Source organism: Armigeres subalbatus, chromosome 2 (assembly GCF_024139115.2).
Source record: "Armigeres subalbatus isolate Guangzhou_Male chromosome 2, GZ_Asu_2, whole genome shotgun sequence".
NCBI lineage: Eukaryota > Metazoa > Arthropoda > Insecta > Diptera > Culicidae > Armigeres > Armigeres subalbatus.
The window spans coordinates 98530377-98543966 of record NC_085140.1 but is presented as its reverse complement, the minus strand read 5'-3'; the positions used below and the strand labels follow the sequence as shown (position 1 = coordinate 98543966).

The window sequence follows — 13590 nt, the reverse complement described above, 5'->3', positions numbered from 1 at the left end:
TTTTTTTATATTTTGTTCCATTCCTCACCGTAAATGTGTCGAACTCAATTCAATTTTGAGCAATTGAGGCTTAGAATGTAAAATTGTAAAATTTCAACTTAATTGAAGAAGTTTCAAATTTACATAGGATTTTCTATTAGGAAACATACATTAGCGGAAAATAATCTGACGAATTCTTAGAAAAATTTCCTTGCAAATTTTCGGTAGTAGTCGGATGTATTTTTGTATAGGGCACTACACGAAAAAATCTCTTTCTCTTTCGTTATTCATAAATTTTGACATTTACTGGCCTTGTTGTTTTCTAATTTCTTTACAGCGAGAAAGAGACAATAAAGCAGTCCGTGCAGTGCCCTATAACGGGGTAGGTATCTCGCGGCGCCAGATTTTAGGTTTTTGTGAAAAAAAAAGTTTAACCTTTCTCTCATATGAATAAAAATCCAGGATTGATCAGCGGACTGTGATGTTTCTTGTTCTCATATGATATAGTAATCTCACTCACGTTTTCTTTGATAGACCAAAGGGTGAGTAAGGTTTGATACACAAGGATCGTCTTTTCAACGCCATGAGCACTTAGCTTTAAAATTACGCCAGTGTGCATGTGCATTAGCGTGGTGATGCTGCGTTATCAATTTCCCGATGCATGTTATTTTGAAAAGACGCTTCGTAAGCATCGGCCAAAAAGATTCCCACAAGCAGATGCGACCTGGGGGAGTAGAGTGGCCCGAGCTTATATGGAAAAAGTGAAAAGTCTGGAATTTCAAACCTTGCACCCTTAAATGACAGTTTGGGGGTCCCAGAAGCTCCCCTGAAAATTTCAGCTCATTCGGTCCAGAATTTATTGAAAGTAGAAATAAAATTAATTCATTTTTGGTAGTGAATGACTGTGCTGAAAGAGGAGTTAAACTAGTTCAAATTTTTTGTGGAAAACTGACAAAAAATGAAGAACAGCTTAAATATCTTCTAAGTTGTTCAACAGCATAGGCAAAATTTTCCAGGTTGCACTCGCTCTGTTATAAAGGAAGGCCTAGCAGTTGAAATAAATAATTCATATAGGTATAAGCGTTGTTTGTTGATAACTTTGTAGTTTTATACAGTTAATAAATTATGCTATCTACATTAAAACTGTTGTTTGAAAATATAAAACTTATTTAATATCCCAGGTCTCTCTGTCTTTCTGTCCTTCTGTCCCTCTGTCTGTAACGATTATATCATATCCTTCTAAAATTGATGCAACGGGCATCACGATGTCCGAAAACAACTCGTTACAAATATTTCATGAATTTTGTCTCCCCTTAAAAACTTCAGCTCGTTGGCTTCAGTGGTAAGTCACCCCCTCCCTCTCTAGCTACACTACAGTACAGAGCACGGAAAGTATTTACCAATCGGATAAAAATTCGCGATATTGCGTGATAATCATGCATTTAATTTCGCACCGCAATGGTCGATGGTACGTTGCTCTCATTTTAAACACCCCTGGAGGACACGCTCGACACCATCGACTTTGAATGCTTATAACTTGGCCAAGGGATTTACATCCGGTCTTCACCAGTCGCTTCCTTATATGAAAAAGGTTCTACATTTTGTCCACAAAAGGAATCCGTCGACTACAGCGCCACCTAGAAGCAAAAAACTGAAACGATTGCGTTTCCACATACATTTGGATCACTTTTCCCATACAAACTTTGAGCCATTTGCGCACGCCAACCACTGGACCGAATGAGCTGAAATTTTCAGGGGAGCCTCTTGGACCCCCAAACTGTCATTTAAGGGTGCAAGGTTTGAAATTTAGGATTTCATGCATTTTGGGCCAGTCTACTGAGCCTTAAGGGCCGATGCACACATTGCCTCTTTTCACCGCCACGTGCAAGCAGCGGTAAAATAACGCGGGTGTGCATCGGTCCGGCGACGCTGCGTTACCGCTTTTTCCCGATGCACACTGGCGTTTTTTTTTAACTCCGCGTTCACGCAGGGCACAGTATCACTGAGGAAATTCTAGTAGAATACTAATTTGAAAAGCAGGCCAAGTTCTAGTTGGAATGTCGAGCAATTGAAGAAGAAACAAAATGTTCGTGACGCGATTAAAACCTAAAATTATTTAAAAATATATGCCTAATTTCTCATCTTTACGAACTGCTGCTTATGTGAGGAACTTTAGAAATGATATTTTGGCCATAACATGATTGTCTTTCAACGAATTATTCGTAATTTCTAGCCTAGACAATACATAGTCTAAGAGTATCGACGTTTGAAATGCTTTTAGCAATAATTGTGGAAGTTTACGCAGCTTTGAAAAAAAGACGAAAGGTACTCACTTTTAGGTTTTGCAGCCAGAATTTCCTCTTCAGTTTGCCGGCTTGCTGTTCAAACTGTGAGGCTCCCTGTTGCAGGGCATCGGCTCGGTCGTCTAGTTCCGACAGTTTCTGATCTCGCTCCAGCACCTTTTCCACGTTCGTTTTCATGATGTCCACAACCTGTGGCAAAAATCAACGCAAAACAAAGGAAATGTGATTGAATGAGTCCCATGTTAACGGCGATGCGTTTCGATACTTACCTCATCTACCTGTGCCTGCGTCTGCTGCAGTCGCTTCTGTGCCGCAATCTGCTGGGGGGTTCGTGGTCCTCCGACAATTCCATCCGCTCCAGGTTCACCGCCCGCTGCGCCCGGTGCGAGTCCGTCTGGAGCTGACCTGTTGGTTTATCATTTTGTTTTGGAGAAGAGAAAAAAGGAATTTTACGAGGAAAAGCACCAATTAGTCTGATTTAATAATTTGTAATATTTTTTAAAGAATTCGAACTATGTATAACGGAACTGCTTAGTTTTGCTTAACATTGTATGAAGAATAATAACATTAACTGGAATTCAAAGATTAAGAAAATAATAATTAGGGAAATATTTTACCATACCAGCATTGCTTTATCCTTCAAGCTCATCATTGGACTATTGACTGCAACCCACACAGCCTGTGACTGTGTGTTAGAAATGGGGGCGAAGATAAAAGGTGCCACGTGCGGCTGAGAAAATGTTCTTTTGAATGCGGTGTACAGCGTTGACATTTCTGATGGATACTGTGTGATGCCACATGTAGGCGGTTCGTTTCCACCGACATTTGTTTGGTAGGTCGTCACATTTACTTTTCTCAAAGTTTAACATGCTACTCTCAATCTCGATAATGTTCTTGATGTTTTAGATGGACAACGGTTGTGTATCTTATTTCTACTTAAATTTCATCAAGTGTTTGTCTAAAATAAATTGCCATAGGTTTGACCTCGTAACATACCCAAGAAACCAACCAGCTGAAGCAGCATTTATGCATATTCAGGGCACATATGTTAGACCCATACAACTAATAAAACACCATAATAATTAATATGAAGTGGAAAAGGGCTCAATAAAACCCGTATTATAGTTAGGAGCTATAATAATAATGCGATCATACTCTATCTTTTCCCTAGCAGGAGCGACGACCTTGATAACAGGAATTGGTATGAACTAGCCTTGCATAAGAGGTATAATACCAAAAAATAGTACCAAAAACTTATATGCAGAATACTTGTGGCATAACTTGTTTAGGTATTTCAATACCAAACGAATAATAATCGGTTATGCATTTCGTATTGAAATAGAATTTAATAACAGAGTATGCTATGGCTCAAGTATAGTGCATATTAGTTTTTGGTATTATTTCTTTCATATTTTACCTTTTATGCAGGGCTAATTCATGACAGAGTGTAGTATCAATAACCGAATTAGGTACTATTGAGCCAATTTCTCCTGCTCGGGTTGTCAGTTAAGGTACACCGGGGCAAGTTGAAACGGTTTAATCATAGTTGAACTTTGAAGTGCTGTAATAAAATTACCCTTAGATAAATTTCGAATCCGTTTGCAGTGTTTACTAGTTTGGACCAAAGATTACACATAAGAATAAGCAACCTAAACAAATTTTATTAGCAATATTTTATATTCGGATTTTTTTATATGCATCGTTTCACCTTGCCCCGCATATCGGGGTAAGATGAAACACTGCGCTTTATACAGACATAAGCTAATATTGCCGTATTAAAAACCTACTCAATAAAACTCAAGGAACAAGAGGTTGTTCTGGAAATAATAATAACGGAAATAGCCATAGCGCCAGCGCTGTTTTTCATACAAAATGGTCAAGTTTGAGGATCACACTCTTGATTTCTCGCGAATATATTAAGGACATATTTGGCCTCCCAGTCCAAAATTATTCAATCGCTAGAAATCGAGATTTTAATCCACAATTTTTGACCATTTTGTATGAAAAATATATGACATCAGCTAGAGTGAGAAGGTACGCCTCGAGCGTCTGTTCACCAGGATGTGCGGCTCAAACAGCGTCTGCCTGGTACCCAGCGGCTGATTAACGAAATGCTGTATCGCGTCAGCTATACCTAAGGTGGCAGTCCCATCATCGCGATGTAGGTAACGCGACCCCGGTAAGGTAGCTTACTGAAGCCTCTCAAATACCACAAAAAAGGAGATAGAAGAAAAAGAGAACGTTATTTTTGGCAACCGACCCGGCAACGAAATAAGGACTATGATTGGAAACTCGGTACCTGGAATGTCAGGACCCCAAATGAACCTGGACGAGTGAGCCTTCTGGCTCGTGAACTGCAGAAGGTCGTGAACTGCAGAAGAAGTGAACATGGCTTCGTGGAGAACGTGAATTCCGAGTCGTGGACCCCACGACCAACACTGCATTCAAGTATAACATCTATCACAGCGGCGGTGAAAAAGCAGAGCATGGAATTGGTTTCGTAGTGATGGGCAAGCAGATGAAGCGAGTGATGCGGTGGAAACCCATTAGCGAACGAATCTGTGTGTTGAGGATACGGGGCAAATTCTTCAATTACAGCCTAATCAACGTTTACGCACCGACAAACGATAAATCCGACGACGTGAAGGACACGATAATGATGTTACCCGCGAGGTGAAAAGGCGTATTGCAGCTGCAAATAGGGCTTATTACGGACTTCGTAACCAGCTTAAGTCCCGTAGTCTGCAAACGAAAACAAAACTCGCGCTGTATACTACTCTGATTCTTCCGGTGGCTTTATACGGCCATGAGACATGGACGTTAAGCTCTCGGAGTGTTTGAGCGTAAGGTGCTGCGGACAATACTCTGCGGTAAACAGGAGAACAGTATCTGGCGGCGTCGCATGAATCACGAATTGTGCCAGGTGTATAAAGGGCTGGATATTATTAAGCTTATACAACACGGCAGACTACGGTGGGCTGGTCACGTTGTTCGTATGCCGGAAGAACGTCAAGCGAAGATAATATTTAGTAGAGAACCCAGAAGAGGCCGCAGGCTTCGTGGAAGGCCGCGTACACGATGGCTTTTTGCAGTTGAAGAGGATCTGAGGGCGCTCAATGTTCAGGGCGACTGGAAGCGATTGGCCCAGGATCGAGTCCAGTGGAGAAGGATACTCCATTCGGCGTAGGTTCATCGAAGAGCTGTAGCCCATCAAGTATCAAGTAAGTATGTTAATCCAAAGAAAAAATGGGTCTTCCATTGATTTTTCATAAACATCATGGTTATTTAGCATCTTCCGAACAGTATTTTGAGACCTACTTCATTGGCACTCTTGGTTTGGCTTTTGCAAACGGTGAAAAGTAAACAATGGCAGAGAGCCATCAGTCAAATGGTGCACTTAAGGGAAAAGTTTGTTGTAAAAAATAATCAGACCATTCGGTCTTTTCAGGCCCATTTTCCAGCTCCCGTTTCAACTTACCCCCTTGATCTGGAGGCGCATGGTACATGGTACTATTTTAAAATTAAGAACAGCTGACTTAAATTTGTAAAGACCACCGTATAGACCAATTATTAGTGGTTGGCTGGAGGTTTGTCGATCAGGACTGATGAGCAGAACTAGAAAATCGATAAAATCCAAGATGGAAAATCAATAAAGAAGTGCAAATATTCGGATGTATGTGTATGTATGTATTGATTTCGACGCCATTTTGTGACCAAGATGGTTGATTCGCTAATAAATTTTTAAAGTCATGATCATCTTGAATCCACCATCTGGCATTCTTGATGTGTCCAGTCACTCCTTACTGTCATAAAGCTGATTATAGTGGGTTGGGTATGTATTGTACGCACGCCAGAGGAGAGCCCAGCAAAAGTGATGTTTTGCAGAGAACCTGGACGGACCCCACCTTTACTGACTACGTGTAATCGAGGCAGCACGTGCGGTCGATGGACGGGGAGACGGGCGATCGGTGACCGAAAAGCGAGCAACCAGTTTGATGATTCATGGAAAAGCTGTTCTCGTTCATGATTTTCCACAGCTTTATGCGGTCCAATCGAGAAACGGGTGCGATATTTACTTTACGTCAAATTCTTCAAAAAGACCGTGTAAAACAGTTTTTAAGATATTCATGGCATTTTTTTATGAATTGGACGTACAGTCAAGATCTGGTACTTTGTCGAGCGGCCGTCAATGGCGCGAACTCGCTGACTTTCCATGAACACATCCATGATCCCTTATGTAAGTGGGACATATGATCTCTTTCTTCCATTCCTGCTTCCTTCTAACCCTGATCTAATTCCTAGATTGAATCTATTAGATTCGGTCTGTCAGTATGTGTTGTGTAGATAAATGATCAGCATTTCCGGGTCTAGATGATGAGTTAAGCTGCTATACTAGTCTTACCATCTGCTGTATTCTTTTTAGACTGTTAGATGGCATCCTTAACATTCCTCAAAGTGAGGGTTGATTGGTTTCCATGGTCCGTTGAACTGACGCAGACATTTCCTGTGATTTCTTGACCCTCACTTTGAGGGTAATTCTGCTGTTCTTCGAACTGCTGTCTCTACTTTCGATCACGCCACGTTTGCCCAATCTTTATCCCTGAACATCTCGGTTCACAGCATGAAGCCCTTGCATCACGCGGCGAAAGCTTCTAATATAACTTGCGTGTTCCTTGAATACGGTACAACTGTTCCATCTCCTCGTACTTCGCTTCTCCCAGGCGTCTGTTTTTTTTCTCGGAAGATGAGGGTTTGCTTTGTCCTTAACCATCTACAGCATTTAACGATCTGCAGTGTCCCTTGCTGCAGCGCGATCACCCGCGCCGGATTTTTCTCCAGAAAATGTCCTCCCTGTCGCACAAATCGCCTTGTCTCACATACCCAAGGCTCCTTTACTTGTATATCAGCAGTCTTCAAGATCCCAATCAAGCTCACCTTATTCCTTATATGTTACTACAAAATTTTGCGTGCACGCATTAGCGACGCTCTGTGTGCTCGTCACGATGGGCTAAAGTAGAGTCCTATAAGAAGAGTACCGACATGTTCCACGTTTGACAGGTCTCCTGATCGTTTGGAATGCGTATTTGTATTGAACTGACAGATGATTCTGTTCCAATTCTGACACTTGACGACATTGCTATTATAGTCACTGTAGAGGCTATAGATACGGTAGCGTAACAACGGAGTAAATCTGGTCATATTGTCAGGCACAGTGGTAGCTGTCTCCAACCAACATCCAATCCCAAAGTGTTAAGAGCTGAGCAGAATGGATACGTTTGCGTGCGTTTTGACAGTTTTACCATGGGAAAACTGTCAAAACGTACGCGAACGTAATAGCAACAATCAATATGAAACTGGCGATTTTTTCGTGGTTCCAGTTTCGTAAGCTATGATCGATCTTCGGTACCCAGATATAAAAGCGTCGCTTCATTACGTAATCTATTAATGCCCCTTTAGAACAAACCTTAGAACTGCTGCCATAGCAACATTTTCGAAAGTTAGTTTTCCTGCAAACAACAACAAACGTGAATATTGTTCTTGGATTCCTGGTGGTCGTTCGAATCCAACCAGATCCAAGCTATACTACGTTGTAAATTTTAAATTACCGTTCCACCAGAATGGGTCACAGGGCATCTGTTTTTTCCCAGCCACGTTCGATGCTTTTAATTCGTTTATTACATCACAAAGTGGGACAATCGTGACATTCTGAAGATTATCCAACTATCTTTAATGGTACAATCCGCTCTGGCCTGATAGTTGCAAATAATTTTCCTGCCTAGCCCCGTGCAAATCAGTCAAAGCTGACCGTTTACACGTCCCCAGAACAAGGCAAACCCCTGCGGCCAACCACCACGCCTGTTTCTCCAACGCAACCTTCCCAGGAATAGCAGCGGTCGCAGCGGATTTGATCTATACATCGGACGGTGTACAACAAGTCTTGCCCAATCCATATCGTGTCATCTGCTTTTCCCTATCAAAATATGATTATAATTGAAATGGATTATTAACACTAGGATTCATTCGTTCAGAAAATCGTTGTAACTAAATTTTCAAATGGCTATATCTCAGTGGTTTTTCAACTGATTTTCTCAGTTTTTTCACCAACCTCTTAGCCATCTCTTCTAGTTTCTGGACATTACAAAATATTGTTTCTAGGGGTGTTCAATTTTTCACTAGAGCTGTGGGAGTAAAGCAACGGATTTAGAAAAATGCGATTTTGGAGATATACTTATATTTCATTACCAAAAATGATATCTATTCATATAGTGATGATGGAAATGATAAAATAACAAATAAAAGACATCACCTAGAACATAAGAACACATTTTGAGCATCCCTACTATGCATACGATGATAATTCGGTACCTTTAGGAACCACTTTATACTACACGATGTATAAAGCTTCAGAAAATGTTTTCAAGCATGTTGTCTACTGTGAACTAGTTAAAATAAATGTAAACTATATACGAAACATGTGTGATAATAAATTATGATGTTCTAGGATCTCCGAACTGTACTGGAATTTGAATCAAATGGTCTACCGAAACAACTAAGGCTTCCATGTAGCCCCCAGCCGCAGTATCAACCCAATTATGTCCTTAGAGTATTTGTCTTTCACTTGCGTCTCAAATCCAAACATATGAGATGTTGTAAGATCTCCAAATTGTCCTGGAATTTGAATCAAATGGTCTACCGAATCAAACAAGGCTTCCATGATGTCCCATACCGCGGTATCAACCCAATTATGTCCTCCGAGTATTTATCTTTCACTTGCGTCTCAAATCCAGGCATTCGAGATGTTGTAAGATCTCCGAATTGTCCTGAAGTTTGAGTAAAATGGTCTATCGAATCAACCAAGGCTTCCATGATGTCCTCTGCCGTAGTATGAGCCCTATTATGTCCTCCGAGTATTTGTCTTTCACTTCCATCTCAAATCCAGGCATTTGAGATGTTGTAAGATCTCCAAATTGCCCTGGAGTTTGAGTAAAATGATCTATCGAATCAACCAAGGCATCCATGATGTTCCCAGCCGCGGTATCAACCCAATTATGTCCTCTGAGTATTTATCTTCCACTTGGGTCTCAAATCCAGGCATTTGAGTTGTTGTAAGGTCTCCAAATTGTCCTGGAGTTTGAGTAAAATGGTCCATCAAATCAACCAAGGCATCCATGATGTTCCCAGCCGCGGTATCAACCCAATTATGTCCTCTGAGTATTTATCTTTCACTTGCGTCTCAAATCCAGGCATTCGAGATGTTGTAAGATCTCCGAATTGTCCTGAAATTTGAGTAAAATGGTCTATCGAATCAACCAAGGCTTCCATGATGTCCTCTGCCGTAGTATGAACCCTATTATGTCCTCCGAGTATTTGTCTTTCACTTCCATCTCAAATCCAGGCATTTGAGATGTTGTAAGATCTCCAAATTGCCCTGGAGTTTGAGTAAAATGATCTATCGAATCAACCAAGGCTTCCATGATGTTCCCAGCCGCGGTATCAACCCAATTATGTCCTCCGAGTATTTATCTTTCACTTGCATCTCAAATCCAGGCATTTGAGTTGTTGTAAGGTCTCCAAATTGTCCTGGAGTTTGAGTAAAATGGTCTATCGAATCAACCACGGCTTCCATGATGTCCCATACCGCGGTATCAACCCAATTATGTCCTCCGAGTATTTATCTTTCACTTGCGTCTCAAATCCAGGCATTCGAGATGTTGTAAGATCTCCGAATTGTCCTGAAGTTTGAGTAAAATGGTCTATCGAATCAACCAAGGCTTCCATGATGTCCTCTGCCGTAGTATGAACCCTATTATGTCCTCCGAGTATTTGTCTTTCACTTCCATCTCAAATCCAGGCATTTGAGATGTTGTAAGATCTCCAAATTGCCCTGGAGTTTGAGTAAAATGATCTATCGAATCAACCAAGGCTTCCATGATGTTCCCAGCCGCGGTATCAACCCAATTATGTCCTCCGAGTATTTATCTTTCACTTGCATCTCAAATCCAGACATTTGAGTTGTTGTAAGGTCTCCAAATTGTCCTGGAGTTTGAGTAAAATGGTCTATCGAATCAACCACGGCTTCCATGATGTCCTCTGCCGTAGTATGAACCCTATTATGTCCTCCGAGTATTTGTCTTTCACTTCCATCTCAAATCCAGGCATTTGAGATGTTGTAAGATCTCCAAATTGCCCTGGAATTTGAGTAAAATGGAATTTCGAATCAACCAAGGCATCCATGATGTCCTCAGCCACGGTGTCAACCCAATTATGTCCTTCGAGTATTTATCTTTCACTTGTGTCTCAAATCCAGGCATTTGAGATATTGTAAGATTTCCAAATTGCCTTGGAGTTTGAGCAAAATGATCTATCGAATCAACCAAGGCTTCCATGATGTCCTCTGCCACGGTATCACCCCAATTATGTACTCCGGGTATTTGTCTTTTACTTGCGTCTTAAATCTAGGCATATGAGATGTTGTTAAATCTCCAAATTGTCTTGAAGTTTGAATCAAATGGTCTAACGGATCAACCATGGCTTCCATGAAGTCCCCAGCCACGGCCTCAACCCAATTATGTCCTCTGAATATTTGTCTTTCACTTGCGTCGCAGTTTCAAGCAATTGAAATGTTGTGAAATCTCCGAATTGTCCTTGAGTTTGAATCAAATGGTCTACCGAATCAACCAAAGCTTCCATGAAGTCCTCAGCCGCGGCATCAACTCAATAATGTCCTCTGAATATTTGTCTTTCACTTGCGTCGCAGTTTTAGGCAATTGAGATGCTGGAGACATAGTTCCAGGCGAGGTTGATTTGGTTGACAGACAACTTGATCCACATGCAGGGTGATTTGGGGGACTAATAACATCGCATTTTTATATATCAAACATGTGCATGGGCTCGGGAGATTGGATAAAAACATCTGCTGAAGACATATTTCAAGGTAGGGTTAATTTGCAAGTCGTGGTTCATTTGGAAAGTAATTTAAAAACAATTATGTCCACTAAATTGCGTTGATATCGTGGCTGACGACATCATGGCAGCCTTGGTTGATTCGGTAGGCCATTTGATTCAAACTCCAGGACAATTTGGAGATCTTACAACATTTCATATGCTTGGATTTGTGACGCACGACAAAGTCAAATACTCGGGGACGTAATTGAGTTGATACCGTGGCTAGGGACTTCATGGAAGCCTTGGTTGATTCGGTAGACCATTTGATTTAAACTCCAGAATAATTTGGAGATCTTCCAACATATGATATGTCTGGATTTGTGACGCAAGTGAAAGACAAATACTCGGAGGAAATAAGAAATAAATAAACTCCAGGAAAATTTGGATATCTTTCAACATCTCATATGAATGGATTTGTGACGTAAGTGGAACTTGAAGACTCGGAGAACATTATTGGGTTGATACCGCTGCTGGAAACAGCATGGAAGGCTTGGTTGTTTTGCTAGACTATTTGATACAAACTCCAGAACATTTAGGAAATATTACAACATATCATTTGCCTGGATTTGAGACGCAAGTGAAAAACAAGCTAGAGACTTCATGGAAGCCTTGGTTGTTTCGATAGACCATTTCACTCAAACTCCAAAAGGATAATTTGGAGATCTTACAACATCTCAATTGCCTTGATTTGAGGCGCAAATGAAATGCAAATACTCGGAGGACATAAAAGAGTTGATATCGCGGCTGACGACATCATGAAAGCTTTGGTTGATTCAATAGACCATTTTGCTCATACTCTAGAACCATTTGAAGATCTTACAACATACCCTATGTCTGGATTTGAGACGCAGGTGGAAGACAATTATTTGGAGGACATGATAGGGTTTATACTGCGACAGAGAACATCATGGAGGCCTTGGTTGATTCGATAGACCATTTTACTCAAAATCCAGGACAGTTCGGAGATCTTAGAACATCTCAAATGCCTGGATTTGAGACGCAAGTGAAAAATAAATAAGGGAGGGACATAATTGGTTCAATACCGCGGCAGGGGACATCATTGAGCCTTGGTTGATTCGATAGACCATTTCACTCAAACTCCAGGACAATTTGGAGATCTTACAACATCTCATATGCCTGAATTTGAGGCACAAGTGGAATGCAAATACTCGGAGGACATAAAAGAGTTGATACCGCGGCTAGGGACATTCTGGAAGCCTTGGTTGATTCGGTAGACCATTTTACTGAAACTACAGGACAATTTGGAGATCTTACAACATCTCAATTGCCTGGATTTGAGACGCAAGTAAAATATAAATACTCGGAGGACATAACTGGGTTGAACCCGCTTCTGGGGACATCATGTAAGCCATGGTTGATTCGATAGACCATTTTACTCATACCGGGATAATTTGGAGATCTTACAACAACCCAATTGCCTGAAACTGCAACGCATGTGAAAGACAAATACTCGGAGTACATAATTGGGGTGATCCCGCGGCAGAGGACATCATGGAAGCCTTGGTTGATTCGATAGACCATTTTACTCAAACTCCAGGACAATTTGGAGATCTAACAACATCTCAAATGCCTGGATTTGAGACGCAAGTGAAAGATAAATACTTGGAGGACATAATTGGGTTGACACCGCGGCTTAGAACATCATGGATGCACTGGTTATTTCGATGGACCATTTTACTCAAACTCCAGGGCAATTAGGAGATCTTACAACATCTCACATGCCTGGATTTGAGATGCAAATGAAAGACAAATACTCGGAGGACATAATAGGGTTTATATTACGGCAGAGTACATCATGGAAGCCTTGGTTGATTCGATAGACCATTTTACTCAAACTCCAGGACAATTTGGAGATCTTACATCAATTCAAATGCCTGAATTTGAGACGCAAGTGAAAGATAAAAACTCGGAGGACATAATTGGGTTGACACCGCGGCTGAGGACATCATGGATGCCTTGGTTGATACGATAGACCATTTTACTCAAACTGCAGGACAATTCGGAGATCTTACAACATCTCAAATGCCTGGATTTGAGACGCAAGTGAAAGATAAATACTCGGAGGACATAATTGGGTTGATACCGCGGTATGGGACATCATGGAAGCCTTGGTTGATTCGGTAGACCATTTGATTCAAACTCCAGGACAATTTGGAGATCTTACAACATCTCATATGTTTGGATTTGAGACGCAAGTGAAATACAAATACTCGGAGGACATAATTGGGTTGATACTGCGGCTGGGGGCATCATGGAAGCCTTGGTTGATTCGATAGACCATTTGATTCAAATTCCTGTACAGTTCGGAGATCCTAGAACATCATAATTTATTATCAGACAT

At 41.1% G+C, this 13590-nt stretch overlaps 1 protein-coding gene across 3 annotated transcripts in view; it reads right to left on the bottom strand.

Annotated features, from left to right (window-relative positions):
- LOC134210300 (vesicle-associated membrane protein 2) overlaps positions 1-13590 on the bottom strand; it is an 88648-nt gene that overhangs the window by 36863 nt on the left and 38195 nt on the right. For all 3 annotated transcript variants that reach the window (XM_062686346.1, XM_062686345.1, XM_062686347.1), the window contains 2 exons: positions 2552-2687; positions 2313-2471 (listed from right to left, as the gene is read on the bottom strand). In XM_062686346.1, the coding sequence (XP_062542330.1) occupies positions 2313-2471; positions 2552-2687 (295 nt within the window). The remainder of the gene's footprint in view (positions 1-2312; positions 2472-2551; positions 2688-13590) is intronic.